The sequence below is a fragment of the Microplitis mediator genome, chromosome 2 (assembly GCF_029852145.1).
Source record: "Microplitis mediator isolate UGA2020A chromosome 2, iyMicMedi2.1, whole genome shotgun sequence".
NCBI classification, from domain to species: Eukaryota; Metazoa; Arthropoda; class Insecta; order Hymenoptera; family Braconidae; genus Microplitis; species Microplitis mediator.
In genome coordinates, this window is record NC_079970.1 from 20,448,825 (window position 1) to 20,464,620 (window position 15,796).

Consider the following 15,796-nt stretch of genomic DNA (forward strand, 5'->3'; position numbering starts at 1 on the left):
CCTAGATGATGATTCTGCAGCTTATAATTTTATTTTGGAATTAATATTTACGGTGCAGTATGATCTGCAGAATGCAGAGTAAAAGTTCCTGTATCAAAGTTTCGACGGGGTTGATTTCATTCCAATAAATTAATATTGAAATGTGTTTGATTTTTCATTAATAAAAATAATTTAATTATATACAAGACTTTTCTTTTACATTTTATTCATTTTCAAATTTGGTACAAATGAGTTGCATAAGAGGAGGGGAAGCCGGTAGGGGGGTATCGATAGTTCATCATTTTCTATCGACTAACGATGTTTCGACTTCTAAAAACATTGATGTTTACTTGAAAAAATATCAATACTCGAAATATCATTGAATATCGCGCATCCCTAACTGACACCCCTGCTTAGTGCCACTGCCACGTGCCAGTCAGTTAATTTTTGTCTGCTATACATTAACAAACGGACATCAATAGTATATTTTTAAAAGTCTTACAAAAGTTTCTTGATATAATTTAAAATTTTTTAAATAATTAAAATTGAAAATAGGAAGAAAAATGAGTGATAGTGTGCCTCATTCAAATCATGCGGAACATGAGGATCCTGATCATGTATTCAAAGTTTACGAGTCCATGAAAAATGATCGCCATAATATTGATGACGTCAACGAAAGACTAAAATCTTCCAAGTACGGTGATCCAACTCTGCTACAGCTTTCCATTTATAGAGATGATGAAGAATTCATGGATTATCTCCTTTCAAGAAAAGATATTGACGTAAATGTAGTAACGAATAATTGGGGATTAGCACTCGATTTAGCTGTGGAGAAAAAAAAATTAGTAGTAGTTGAAAAGTTATTAGAAGCAGGTACTGACATCACGCAACTTGTGTCTAAATCTGACTGCGAACGCACACCACTTTATAATGCCATTATCGGAAATAACTTTGATGAAGACATTGTTAATTTATTGATAAATTACGGTGCTTCAACCGATGATGTTTGTCTTGAAGTTTATGGTGTCGGTTTATTCAATCCAATGCAAGTTGCAATGCGTTTTAATAATGTAAATGCATTTGGGTTTTTTCTGAACCATTGTGATAATTTCAAGCTTTACTATCGAAATTCTCAGGATTTTTTATTCAAGTCATTTCTTAATAACATCCTTAGGGAGGGTAGGGACGAAAACGAAGTGCACGACGAATTAATTTGTATTGAAACAGCATCGAAACATTTTACTGTTTTCTGCGATGCTGTTAAGTTTAATTTTGCTAGTTATTACCCATATAATATAGGATTAAACCAGTTCGTGACTCTTTGCCGCGAAAAATGTCAGATTGACGTTGGATTGATGAAAAAATTTTTAGTGGATAAAACTAACATCAGTTATTATAGTTTGTTGCATAGTCGTACTGAATATGTGGCATCAGAACTTTTAAAAATAGGTATTAATATTGATGACAAAGCAATCTATGCGCCGACAGAAAAATTGAAATATTATAAGACAAGAGTGACATACAAAATTAATAAAATACTGCATCGTGTGAAAATGATCAGAAAATATCGTCATGTGATGGCCGACTATTTTTATGTTCTACCAATTACATTTACTGATGAATTGGTTTACTACTTGGATAATTCTGACTTGGTTAATATCGCTCTTGTCTTCAAAAGATTTGCATAAAATTGAATTGTCTTGTGTTTGATCATTAAATTCTCAGTATTTTTTTTTAAAAATAAAATTTGACGATGACCCTGAAAACCTTATCAATTTGAATCACTAACGAAAATAATTATTTATCTCGTGTGAATTAATTTAATTATCTTAAGTCAATATTTATACAAATTGTAATATTTGTAACTGTAAGTGCTATGAAGCCACAATTGTCATTAATGTTTTTGTACATATTTACTTCATCCAAAGTGTATTCTGTTGTTTCATTATTTTTCAATTATAAATAATAAAAACAATAATTAAAACGACTGCATTTTTTCAACCAAACCTTATTTTTATATTTTTTAACTTCTCGCTAAGAAAATCAATAATTTTTTACTATTTTCAGATTGATGTCTGAGTGTCTGAATGTGTGTGTGTGTATGTCTGTATGTATGCGCGTGTGTAAACTCTTTGTAACTTGAACTAATGAACTGATTTGGATGTTTAAGGCAGCAATCGGAAGAGCTTGTTTGCCATTAACTTTCGTGAGAATTTCAAATCATTTGATCGAGTAGACTCGAAAATATTGGCGAATTACGAAAAAACAATTTTTGAAGTGAAACTTCTTTAGGCGCAGTAGGGAAAAAATTTTGAAACTCTGTATCTTGTAACATGAATCTTCTGACTCGTATACGTGAAACTTAAGGTAGGTATATATTTGTGTGTGTGTGTAAGCATGTATGAGTGCCTGTGTGGGTCTAGTAGTATACCAAAATGAGTAAATGTATAGTTACGTATATATACTTCAGGACTTTGTATAGTATATATTTTATAAGCATTCTCAAATAATATATATATGGGGCATTCCATGGCAAATCGACCACTTTTGAACCCGACCCCTTTATATTTGGCTGAAAATTTTTTCTCTTTTTCTACCTCATCAAAAACGTTTCTCATAATAATGCTGAAAATTATTTACTTAAATATAGATGACAATAAATAGTAATTGTGATAATAATGAATATATAATAATAAATTATAAATAAATTTTATTTTTTTTTATTATTGTTTACTCGTAAATCGATAGATATACAATAATTATTTGGGCATTTTTAGTTATTTTTTATTTCATCGCATCAGTTTTATATTTACATTCCTATTATTTCAAGACTTAAATTATAATCCTAGACATTCTGTCTTTATAATATGTATTTATTTATTTATTATATATATTTATATTTATATATAAATATATATATCTATATATACTTATAAATATATATATTTATATACATGTAAATGTGTTGTCACATTAATTTTTTTATAATGGTCAATTAATTAAACTAATCTTTCTTTCTCTCACTTAATAAGTATCTCACATTTATATAATATTATTTATTAATTAATTAATTATTTATATTTAATTAATTCATTCATTAATTACGCATCCTCGACTCTGATTTACATTTAAAAGTATTCAACATGTACAAAGCAATATTTACATTATATACAAAGTCGGAAATAAATTCTCCAAGGATAACGGGGAATAAGTAACTACAATAATTATAATAATATTCAAAATAATCATAATTAGAATAATAATAATAATAGTAACATAAAACGTATCAACGTTTGTTTGTTTACACAAATTTTTTTCCTCGTTCATTCATACAAAAGCGTTCATTCTTTTATCTCTCATTAAACAGAAAAGTTTCTGCTATCTCAGATTTATTTTTAGTTTTCATTTTTTTTTCTTTTTCTTATAAATTCTCACTATTTTCAAACTCTGTCTAAGTAGACGTGAGCCAGATTTATTATTATATTTTTTGAATTTTAATATGAAATTATTGTGAAACGCTATTTGTTTTTAATTAGTCGAGATTTTATCTACTTTATTTATCTTTTGCGTGCATATATGCGTCAAGTCGTGAATTTACGATTTTTTTTTACACATACTACTGTTACAAACTATTAATTACTCAATTTGTTTTCAAATTGTCTTTTTTTTTACTTTTTATACGCTAATTTTTAATTTTTTTGCTTTCATTTTTTTAAATTTTGTAAGTTACAGCTCATTACTGTTTAATTGAGAAATAAATTTCGAGTTACAAAAAAAATAATTCGTCACTTAAATGCAAAATAAGTCTATTAAATGCGGCAGTATTTTCGATTACTTTGTTTTCACTTAATGGCCAGTCGACGAAAATTAACGAAGGCTTCCGATCATTGTCGGAAGTTACAAAATCTTCAATGGTTACTTTGTTTTCGTTGTAATAAATTTTTAAATAAATCAAAAAACTAAAAAAAAATATTATAAACTTTATTGTCTTTTATAAACGTCCTAATAAATAAAAAAAAAACTATTAATTTTCTTGATAACCTCAACTAGTACACAAGACAATCGAAATATTTTCAAATCTGAAAGTAGGTTAGATTCGATTGTTTACAATTCGGGTAACATCGACTTTATTCGGCCGTAAGAAAATTTTCCAAGTGAAACAAACTTTTTTTTTAGTATACAAACAATAAGTGAGTGTAGCAGACGACAAATTTAAAATTATAAATAAATAGAGTAAAAAATTTTAAAAAATGCACTTATTAATTTTTAAATTTTTTAAATGCGTATTTTTTAAAAATTTAATTTTTATTAATTATTTACTATATTTATTAATAATTTCAAATTTGTCTGTCTGCTACATTCACACCCATATACAAACAATGTTTTTATTGCGTTTATTAAAAATAAAAATAAATTTTGTAATAAAAAAAAAATAATATGACTTTTAAATAATTCTTTTAAATATACAAAATCATAATAACAAAATGAATAATAATAATTAATCCCTAATAAAAAATAAAAATAAATAGAGCACGTAATTCTAATCTATTTTATATGAGACGCGAATAAGATAATCTATCTACTTAAAAAATATTGTAAAAAACAGTGACTAAGTTTTTCGCCATTTATTTTTCTATTGGCGATTTTTAAAATCACGCTATCTAATAATAATAATATTAATAATAATAATCACATTTAGTGATTTATTAATTATTATTAATTTTTTTTTTATCTCAATTTTTTCACTCGCATTCACTTATTTATCATCAATTCAAATTACATTTATATTTATATTCATATTTATATAGTATCAATTATCAATAGTGTATACATACATATGTATATATATAATATATAATTCTACATATATTTATAAAAATAACATTTGTGACGAATAACGCAACGTTTCAAATATTATATTAATTTACAGTTAGTGAGATTACGGGAAAGAGGGTGAAGAATTTTACTTATCATGGTCGTTAATTATTAGTCATTATAATTTTAAACTCTCAGTGCATTACTCACTTAATTATCAATTATAATTATTCATTTACTAGGAATTTTTACTTCCTATCTTTCAATCTTCATATTTTATTATACTAGTTGTCATTATTGAGGGCAAGTTTGTGAAAAAAAAAATTATCCAGTAAATCTTTTACAAAAAAAAAAAAAAATAATAATAAATCGTCATAAAAATTAATAAATATTTTGACTTTTAATTTATTAAATAACCGAGTTTATATTTAAATTAATAAATAATAAACAAATATAACAGAAACCTCAATGAAATTGATTTAAAACCAAATTTTAATTATGTAACTATATATATTTATATATTTGTTAATTATCTTTGTCCTTTAGTTACACAAGTTACTTTTTAAATCAATTATCGATATGTATTTAAAAATCCACTCTATTTCTTCATTAATTTATAATTTTTTCTTAAATACCATACCATAAATTACGCATGTATACGTAAAATACATCATACATATTATTATTTACACAACTATAAATACAATTATACAATTTTTAATTTACTAAAATTAATCGACCATGTTTACGACAATAGTAAAATACATGAAAAAAAAAACATTTATTTATTTTCATAACCGACTTGTCCACCGCCTTTCCGATAATTCTCCGCGCACTTTTTTTATCTCCACTCATTACCATTTATTTATTAATTAATTATTATTATTATTTAATAATTAAAAAAATAAACAAAAAAATGCCTCACTTCACTTTAAAATTCCTCCGTGTTATCAAGACTACGCAGTCATTCCTGCAGATTTCGGCCTGCGAAAAATTAATAAAAATAACTAAAACCTCCGAAAAATAATTAATCACTTGTTAATATTTATTAATATCAATATTACTAATTATTTTTTTTAAGAACGGCGACTGATTGAGCCTGGACTAACGTTAATCAAGTTATTGCCCGAGGTAGGACGTTCTCAAAGTCTATTTTTAAATTTATTATTATTATTATTATTTATTTAAATGTCTTTTAAATATATGCTGATTAAAAAATTATATATCATAATCACGTAACACAGTTTATTTAGATTTATTAACACTCGCTGTACGAAGGCGGTGGTACTCCACGTCCAGTGTACATGTCCGTCTGCGGTTGTAAATGACAAACTACAGTGTGTCCATCTAATACAGCAACTGTTCTCGTGTGATCTTGTTGCGATAACCCGTATGTGCTTGACTGCAAACGATTATTCATTTCGCCCAACTCATATTTAGCCTGTTGGCGTCTTAATTTTTCCCAGCAGGCGTTAAGAGTTCGCTCTTGAGCGGGACTGTATTGCGAGGGTTCGTATTGCAGGAGATTGTTGCGATCCATTGACTGACCGTAGTGGATAAAATTTCTGTCATTTGCGGGCGAATATGGAATTAGAGGTCGATGATCACCGTAACTGCGTGATGACTGCCGGCTCATGTCGCTCTGTCGTCTTCCGTCTTCATCAGACATGTCGGACACTTGGATTTCCCCAATTACTCCACTTCCACTTCCACTGCCGCCTATTCCGTTTCGCTCAATCTCCTCGTAAACAGGATCATCTTCACCGACCAATCCGCGAGATAAATGAACGTGGGTATGGTTGCCGTGATAACCGGAAGTTCCTGTGCTGCTACGACTTCCATCCCGTATTTCGGTGTATGTGTGATTGTAGGGTGAGGCTGCTCTCCGTCCGCCGACACTTCCAATACCACCGGCAACTCCACCGATACTTGATGATCTATTGTTTATTTCTAAATTGTCGTTCATTAATTGACGACTGCTGCCACGTGTACGTCCTGTGTGCCCGCCTAGTGTCATTGTATTGTGTGTACGCGGTGATTCCTCTTGCTCAGAACCACCGTGTCCCGAATCACGTGAGTATGATTTAAAAGAAATGTTCTGTGGAATAAAATATTTTGTTTAGTTTTTTTTTATTTTCTTTATAGTTACCAATTAATTATATACTTAATTTAATATTAATTTTATATTTTTTGAAACTTTTGTAAATTATTTTTTTCAAACATTTTTATTAAAAAAAAACATTAAATTTTTTATAATAAACTGTCATCAGCTTTTAAATTGTCATTATTAATTTTTAAAAATTAATTCTGAAGTAAAAAGAAAATCAAAATTATAAAAATTTTCTGCTTAACGGATTCAATAAAATATTTGATATTTTTTTCTGACATAAATTATGATCTTGAAATTGACATGATATCGAAATTAGTAGACGTCTAATAATTTTTTTAAAAACGATAAATTTGAAAAAAAAAAAATATTTAAAAAAATTGCACTTATAGTTCTTTTAATTTCCTACATGTACATATTTTTAATTTTTTTTTTTCCAATTAAATTGTTGAAAATAAAATTCAAAAATTTTTAATTGTCTGCCAACTTCAGGACCATAAATTGACAGGCAATAAAAAAAAAAAATTAAAAATATGCACATGTAGAAAATTAAAAAAACTATAGATGCAATTTTTTAAATATTTTTTTTTTATATAATCGTTCTGAAAAAAAATCTAAAAATTATTTGACATGAGCTAACTTCAGTATCACCATAAATTAGTAAATAAAATATAAAAGTTTCTGTTATTTATATTTACATACCTAAAATAAATAAAGTAAATAAATATATAAAGAAGTAAGCGGTAATAGTTTTATGTTCGAGGGAACATTGTGAAAGGTGCAGTAAGCAGTAGTTACCAATCAATGAATTAGTAATTAATAAATATTAATTAGCAAGGCGTAAAAGAAGCCCGTGAATAATAATAGATATTAAAAAAAAATGTTATTAATTTTTTTCTGTACAATTCTGTTGGTTGATTGCAATTAGTTACCTTCCACATGAGGTTTTTGTTAATAGGTCCCCAAGTGGCGGTTGCAGATTTTGGGATATTAGGAGCTGACGGAAAGAATGCGTGACGAGTGTGTGGCAAAGTAGCGACTGCGGATGCATCTGTAGATGCCGTCTCGCAAGTTACTGGTGCCACTGGTGCCACTGGTTGTCTATCGTTGTTTGGCCAGCCTCGCCCGGACATCAAGTACTGTAAAGCAATCGTCTGTCGTTCTCAATCTCTGTCTATTTTTAATTCATCCTATTTTTTTTTTATTTAATTTCATATCTCTAATGTCTCATAATAAAACCATCACCCTTAGAGTAAGAAAATAATTAGTACATTTTAAATTAATAATAAAAAATAAAAAAAAAATAAGTAGATAGATAAGTAGATAAATAAATAAATAGGTGGATAGATTGGAGTAAAGTAAATTCGTCAATTTGGTTCTGTGTGTTCTGTTATTGTTGTTGGTTGCTGTTGCTGTTGTTGTTGTTGTTTACTGCCTGCTGTTTAACTTAACTACATTATTATGCAATTAATTAAACTTGCTCTTGGTGTTGTAGTCGTTTATATTCATCAGTTGAAATTGTTGTCGAGTCGTGGATACGACAGAACTAGGCTAGAGTCTGGCTTGTATTGTATCGTATCAACGAGGCGAGTTGGCCTACAGTCGTTTGGATCAATGTATGTTTCGTATGTTATATATATATATATATATTTGTATATATATATGAGGAACTGCATGCGCTAGCCAGTGTAAGCCAAGTGTTAAGTGCTAATTTATTATCTATATTTTTTAGCCACCAGAAAAAGTTTAAATATTTTTATGAAATTAAAATATATATCTGTACATATATATTAGGATGATTAAAATAAACCGACTTTTTTTTTTTTTTAAGCAGTAAAATGAGTAAAGAATTATGATACTGAAAGCTGACGGCTAATAATTTTTGGATTTTTTTTCCAAACAATAAATTGTAGAAAAAAAAATATTTAAAAAAATTGCACCCATAGATTCTTTCATTTTCTACATGTGCATATTTTTAGTTTTTTTTTTTCTGTCACTTTCAGGATCATAAAAAATTAACATTTTGGTTGCAATTGAAAGTAATAATTTTGTATTTAAATTTTTGACTCAGAATTTTAGAGAAGATCAAAATTTTTAAATGTCAAAGATGTTTCTGACGTGAAAAAATTTTTGCTCAACTAAAAATTTGAAAATAATTTACGTAAGCAAATTATTAATGATAAAAAGTTCAAAGAATTTGTTTTCTAATCATCTTAAATTATATATAGAATTAATGGAGTAATAAGTAAATTTTTTCTGTGGCTAATTAAGTAGGAAATATATGTGCTATTGTATACGAATCTTTCGAAATGCAATAATTATTAAATAAAACAATATGCCGAATAATAAATAAATAAATTTAAATATTAATCTACGTATAATAGTAGTATATAGTATGTGAACAATTTTCAACAGAGTTCGCCGAACGAATTGCACATAGTGTACACAAAGTAACCGTGACACCGCGTACACCAAACCCCCCGCTGGGAGCAATCACGGAAAAACCACCATCATGTGTTAGTAGAGGTCTTTTTTTAATTATACTTTCATTTATTTTTATTTACTTTTATAGCTTAAAAAATAATAATAATAATGATAAGTAATAATAATAATAACAATGATGATAATAATAATAATGGTAATAATAATGACAGTAATTTAAATGAAAAAATAATGTGACGAGTGTGATGTGTCCGCTTTCCCAGCGTATTATATTTTTTTTGTTAAAGTTATTGTTTAATATTTAACTTTTTAATATAGTGCGTAAGTTTGTATTTACAAAGCGGTAGTGAGAGATGGCAAATAAATATATATGATGGATTATTATAAATTATTACATGCATGTACTACTGAAATTATAATTAGTTTGTTTAAAGAGTAACGAGTTGCCTCATTTTTCTTTTTTCTACGGAAAGTAATAATTACAACTGAGTTTTCATTTTATTTTCATTTTTTTTTCTTTTAAATATACGATGAGTGATTTTTTTTTAAATATTAATTTCATTTGCAGTCTCTCGTTAGTTTTATTTTATTTTATTGTTTGTACACTAGTATATATTTTGCTGTGGGTATCAAACTTTTTTTTTTAATAAAGAAGTAACAGCAGTATTTTGATGTTTTTGTTCGTTAAAATTGTTTGGTATTTTAATTAAATTTTAAAAAATTTTTTCTATTACGCGAAGGTGAGGAAAAGTTAATTTTTTATCCAATTATTTGAGAAATTTTTTCAAATTATCTAATAAATTTAAATATCTACAAAATTAATTTTCATTTTACGGCAAAATCTTTTTTTAAAAATACTATGACAGGATTTTTAAAATAAATTCTTATAAAAGCTCGATTAGTTTGATATAAAATATTTTTTTTTTATCAATCCGGAAGTACAAAAAAAGAAAGTCAGTGATTTTTATAGCGAAAATTTACACAGCTGCCTTACTGCCGAAAAAAACTCGAGTGTACATAACAATAAAAATAAAATATAAATGAAAAAACCTTTAAATCTAATCAATATTTAATAATAGTGATCACTTATATATATATATTTATAAATACTAGTATATACAAAACATATTTATAGAGTCGGTAAAATAAATAAATAAAATGGGTTTAAAAATGCATGGGATTTGTTGCTTCTATTTTGATCGTGGTACCAAATATTTAAAATACTAAAAAAATAACCGATAAATAATACTGGTCGAGGCGCGTGAGCGAGCGAGAGTTTAAATAACTAAAACGATAAAATAATTTAAACTAGTGAAAAAAAAAAGTAAAAAACTAAATGAAAAAATGGTTAATAAATAATAAATAATAATGATTAACTAGGCGACAGTGAAGCGAGAGACCTCGAACGGGTTTCCTGGTTTGGTGTATAAGCGGCTTATGGATACCTTGCTGGCCAGGATGCCTATTGTGGTTGCTAGGTGCCATCATGTGCATCTGGTGTGCCCCGTTTGGCGATCTCACTGATAAATTGTTCAGGTTCACATTTATCGAAAGATTCGTATTGTTGTTTGGTGACGTTGCTGTCAGTAGATTGTTGTTGTTGTTGTTTGGGTGATTGTTTGCTGTACCCACATTTGATGCCGCATGCGGCGATAATCCGGAGCTATCTGTTGTCGGGGCTGATGGATTCGACGATGTGTTGTGCGATGAAAAGTCTTTCCCGCCGTTAACTCCCGCAGCACCCACACTTGTACCTGATGAACCCCCTCCGGAACTTCCTGTTACTGTCTTTGAGCAACGCAGACATTTTGGTAGCCACGAGTGCCTTCTTATGAATTTTCTGTACTCCTTACGTACCTATTTACGCGCGACAACAAAATAATATTGTTTAAGGTGCAGTTAAAAAATAAAGCTGCGGTGTTTTTTAAATTTCGTAAAATAATTCGAAACAAAGCGTTATTTATAAAATAAAAATAAAATAGTTTGCCATCAATTTCAATAAACGACTATTTCTTCTTTGTGTTTTGTAGTGTTCTGAATATCATTACAGAAGAAATTAATTAAAGCACAGGTCAATTGTAACAAAAGTTACAATCATTTGAAATTAGAGACTTTTTTAATGAACCTTTGATTCGTTAGTTTTAATTAACAACAAGTATGTTTTTGAATCAGTGAATTTATATAAGAAATAACATTTTAGAACAAAGAAAATTAATTGTAACAGTATAAACAAACAATGTTATCTGTAATTAAATTTAAACATAACTTCATAGAAATAAAAGGTGTCATTTTCATTGTCGGGCATTAAAACGAAAAGTACTAATTTTTCTGTTGAATAATTTTCGTAATGTGAGAAGATAAACTATGGCTTAAATTATTAGAATATATTTTATTTTTAAAAATTACACGGAAAAATTATTTCTGTTTGAAATCCTACGGTGTCATAGTAAAGTCTGACCAGGTTGGCCATCTGAAGACTACTTAAATAAACACATGCAAACAATATTCTGACTATACCGTGTAAAAAATTGTTAAAAAGGTTACAAAAGTGTTGACTATTCTAAACATCAAAACGTTGACACAACGACGAACTTTTTTTGAAGGTTTTTTAAACTTTTGAAACTTCAAGAGAAAAGTCAATAAATAGGGTAAAGGTACCATTTGTGGCCATTGCTCCATTTTTGGACATTTGATACTTTATTTTAATTAATGAAAAAGTGTAAAATAAAATTACCATTTTAATAGCGAGTTAAAAGTATCTTTGAACACATTTTAAAAATTAATCTTGTCATTGTGTTTTTTACAAATTATTTTATTAAAATTTTTCAAGTGTCCAAAACTGGCCCTAAAGTGGCCAAAAACGGTACCTCTACCCTATCCTCATATTATTAAGATATGCTAAAACGAAAAACGTTTAGAAATAGTTCGAAATGAGTTTTTTCTGAACGTATTTTGCTCTGAAAATGTTAATTTGTAGTATTAAGTCAATCGTTTTTTTCTGTGTATTTTCGGAAGTTTGAAAAAAGTTCGTCATTGTGTCACGTTTTGAAGTGTAGAATAGTCAACACTTTTTTATCCTTTTTTCAACAATTTTTTTTATACGGGATGGTAAAATTTACAATAGTAACAGTAAAGGACAGTTCTTCAAACCGGGTTTATTTTTAATCTGGGTTTAAATTAATTATTGCTGGTATATTATTAATGTATATATTAAATTTATATTCTTAGTATATCTATATTAGGAATATAGATTTAAACCTGGATAAAAATAAACCCGGTTTAAAAAACTGTCCTTTACTGTAACTATTGTAAATTTTACTGTGGCCACAGTAATTTTTCCATGTGTTTATTTAAATTTCTGCGGGTGGCCAACATGGTCCAGCTTTACTATGATATCACAGTATTTCAAACGAGAATAATTTCTCTGCATGAATCTAATGATTTTTTTTTTTTGTTACAATCGACTCCTTCATTAATTATTTTAATTAAAAAAGCCTTTGAAATATTTCTAATTAAAAAAAATGATTTATTGAAATTAATGAAAAATAAATGAACATGAAATTAAAACGGAATTTAAATAAAAAAAAGTGAACGTTAAAAAATGAACGCGTGCACCGAAAAAAAATCACTACAAAGGATCTGAGGTATTAAATAAGTAATAATTATTAATAATTGGCTTGTATTTTATTTGACAATTTTTATAAATAAGACTGAGTTTAAAATTATTATTCACTTTTTTTTTCTTATTAAACTTATATCTAGTCAATAGAATGATGATCGATGAATTATTTAAAATCGATGCAAGTTACGATTGTCTTATTAATTAATTTAACAATTAACGATTTTAATTTATTTATTTATATAAAATTATTTATTTAATTATTATTATTATATTAATGTAGGCGATAGAGTTCCTGTTAATTCCCTTACCTTTTCATTTTGAATGCAATGAAAGACAAATATAAACATTCCTTGCAGACTGTTTAGTACAGTGAATATGTACGCCATTATCACGGATTCTTGATTTAAATAGAGCAGTCCAAAGGTCCATGTTAATCCTAGTAAGAATACTAATACGATGGCACCTCGTAGCCATGCCCTAAATTTGTGAAAATAAAAATTAATTAATTATTTAACTGTTTTATTTACTAATTCATTTAAATTCTACAATACGATAAATAATTATCTGTACGTTAATTATTTAATAAATGACGAGATTATAATATTAATTAATATTTGCAATTAATACTATTGCCGTATATGTATTACGTATTCGTAAAAATAATTTTTATTTTATCTCGTCATTTGATAATTAATTTATGCTAATTATCGTGCTCCAATTATTAATTAGAATGTAGTGGCAGTCAGTAAAACTGTCAGATAATAAAAATAATTATTATAATTGCTAATCTACTCATAAAGAAATAAAAATAACTGAAATAAAAAATTAAAAAAATTTTTTTTGTTAAATTTCAAAAATATGTTAGCGTGCGATATATTTATTAGTGTGTAAAATTACAGCATGCAGTTGTTATTGTGATTAGATACTTTTTTTAAATAAAATGTTAATTAAATATACTATCGATATTTTAATTTTAATAAACTGAGATTCAAAAATACTTTTAGTATTTTGAATAATAGGTTTTTTTTTAATATTCATTAGAAAAATTAATAGTCGAGGGGTTTAGTTTAAAATCCGGACTGTTTCGAAAATTCAAAATTTAGTTTTTCATAAATTCTTACTCTATTTGATAAGTACTTTTATATACCGAGGATTTGATTCAAAACTTAATGATCGGAAATGACTTAACATCCGGTTATATTTAAAACTAGACAATTTTAACAAATGGAAATTTAAATCCAGCAGAAATTTATTTTTATTCAAATTCGGACTTGGAAAAAAATTTTTTCGGCGAATGATTAGAATAACATTTAAATCTGGTTAACAAATCAAATTCAAATAAAAAACGGAGCCTTTTTCGGTTATCAGTTGCCTCGAAATTCAGTCTCTGAAAAGTGTCTGGAAAGTCTATGGAAATTCTATAGTAATTCTACGGAAACTCTCACTATTCTGATGAAACTTGACCCAAATTCAGACATTTTCGGAACACTTTCGAGTTACTTTCGGACAAAACAAAGATTTTTTCAGCGAATGATTCGAATAACATTAAAATTTAGTCAATAAATCAAATTAAAATAAAAAAATGGAGCTTTTTTCAGTTACAAGTTGGCTCGAAATTCAGTCTCTGAAAAGTGTTTGGAAAGTCTATGAAAACTCTATGGAAACCTTCAGTATTCTGATGAAACCAGACCCAATTTCAGACACTTTCGGAACACTTTCGGACAAAACAAAAATTTTTTCAGTAAATTATTAGAATAACAGTAAAATCTACTCAACAACTCAAGTAAAAATAAAAAATGGAGCTTTTTTTCGGTTACCAGTTGCCGCGAAATTCACTTAGAATTGAAACCGCGCGAAATAGAAATTTATTTACCTTTAACCGAATCATTTATCAGAATTAATTTGCCTCACTCGCCTAGAAAACTCAAAATACCATATTGACTTTATTGCTGATTCACTAATTATCAATTTCCGCAATTTTCCAAAAGTTATGATAAATATTTCCGCATGGTTATGAAACAAGACGCTCAAGTGAAGTAAAAGTAACAGGACAAGTTAACTGTAATGTAGGTTAATTATCGATGAAAATAGAAGATAAAATTAAATTTGATCATGTGACTTCAATTACTTCAACAGTTTAAATAAAAAGAAGATAAAATATCCGTTGATTGTCGACTAAAACGGCAAAGGTTAATTTAATTAATTAAAAGAGTATTATTATTTTATTTAACGAAGTCAATTAACAAAAACTGACAAACATATTTATTATAATTGTTTATTCGAGTAAATAGTATTGACAAATCAGTTAACTTTAATGAATGTTTATTTATAAATATTTATTGGAGTTATTATAAAGTCAATGATAATTTTAAAATTAAATTATCGATTTATGTATATTTATATAAACGAGAAAATGGTAATAAATTAGCATTGCATACACGAACTACGGATTTAAATAAATAAAAATAAAAATAAAAATCAATGGATTTCAATTAAATTTTGTCGTATTTATTATGAGATTGTCTGGTAATAAAAATGAAATAAAATTGGACGGAAAGAAAAAAATAAAAATAACAGTAATCATAATAATAATAATAAATTAATAATAATAATAATAAAAATGGTAAATATCTTACAAGTGCGCTTGCAATTTGTTGGGAAGAGCATTCTCTTCCTTTCCACTACCAACCAACCACGCCATGCAGAGGAATGTAGAAGAGTGTAGACAGAAGTGGGTAGAAGATTTTTTTTTGTTTGTTTTGTTTGTTTGTTTTTTTTTTTTTTAAATAAAAAAATGAAAAAAGAGAGCAAAAGTTAAATGATTATCCCGG

The 15,796-nt window shown here is 27.2% G+C and overlaps 1 protein-coding gene across 8 annotated transcripts in view; it reads right to left on the reverse strand.

Annotated features, from left to right (window-relative positions):
* Positions 1-2,697: 2,697 nt before the first annotated feature.
* LOC130663647 (latrophilin Cirl-like) overlaps positions 2,698-15,796 on the reverse strand; it is a 155,163-nt gene continuing 142,064 nt past the window's right edge. For 4 of the 8 annotated variants that reach the window (XM_057462999.1, XM_057462998.1, XM_057463000.1 and 1 more), the window contains 5 exons: positions 15,602-15,646; positions 13,274-13,442; positions 10,976-11,200; positions 7,834-8,040; positions 2,698-6,892 (listed from right to left, as the gene is read on the reverse strand). In XM_057462999.1, the coding sequence (XP_057318982.1) occupies positions 6,053-6,892; positions 7,834-8,040; positions 10,976-11,200; positions 13,274-13,442; positions 15,602-15,646 (1,486 nt within the window). In that variant the 3' untranslated portion in view covers positions 2,698-6,052. Of the gene's footprint in view, positions 6,893-7,833; positions 8,041-10,788; positions 11,201-13,273; positions 13,443-15,601; positions 15,647-15,796 lie in introns of those variants that run through there. The other 4 variants (XM_057463001.1, XM_057463002.1, XM_057463005.1 and 1 more) reach the window with 4 other exon arrangements.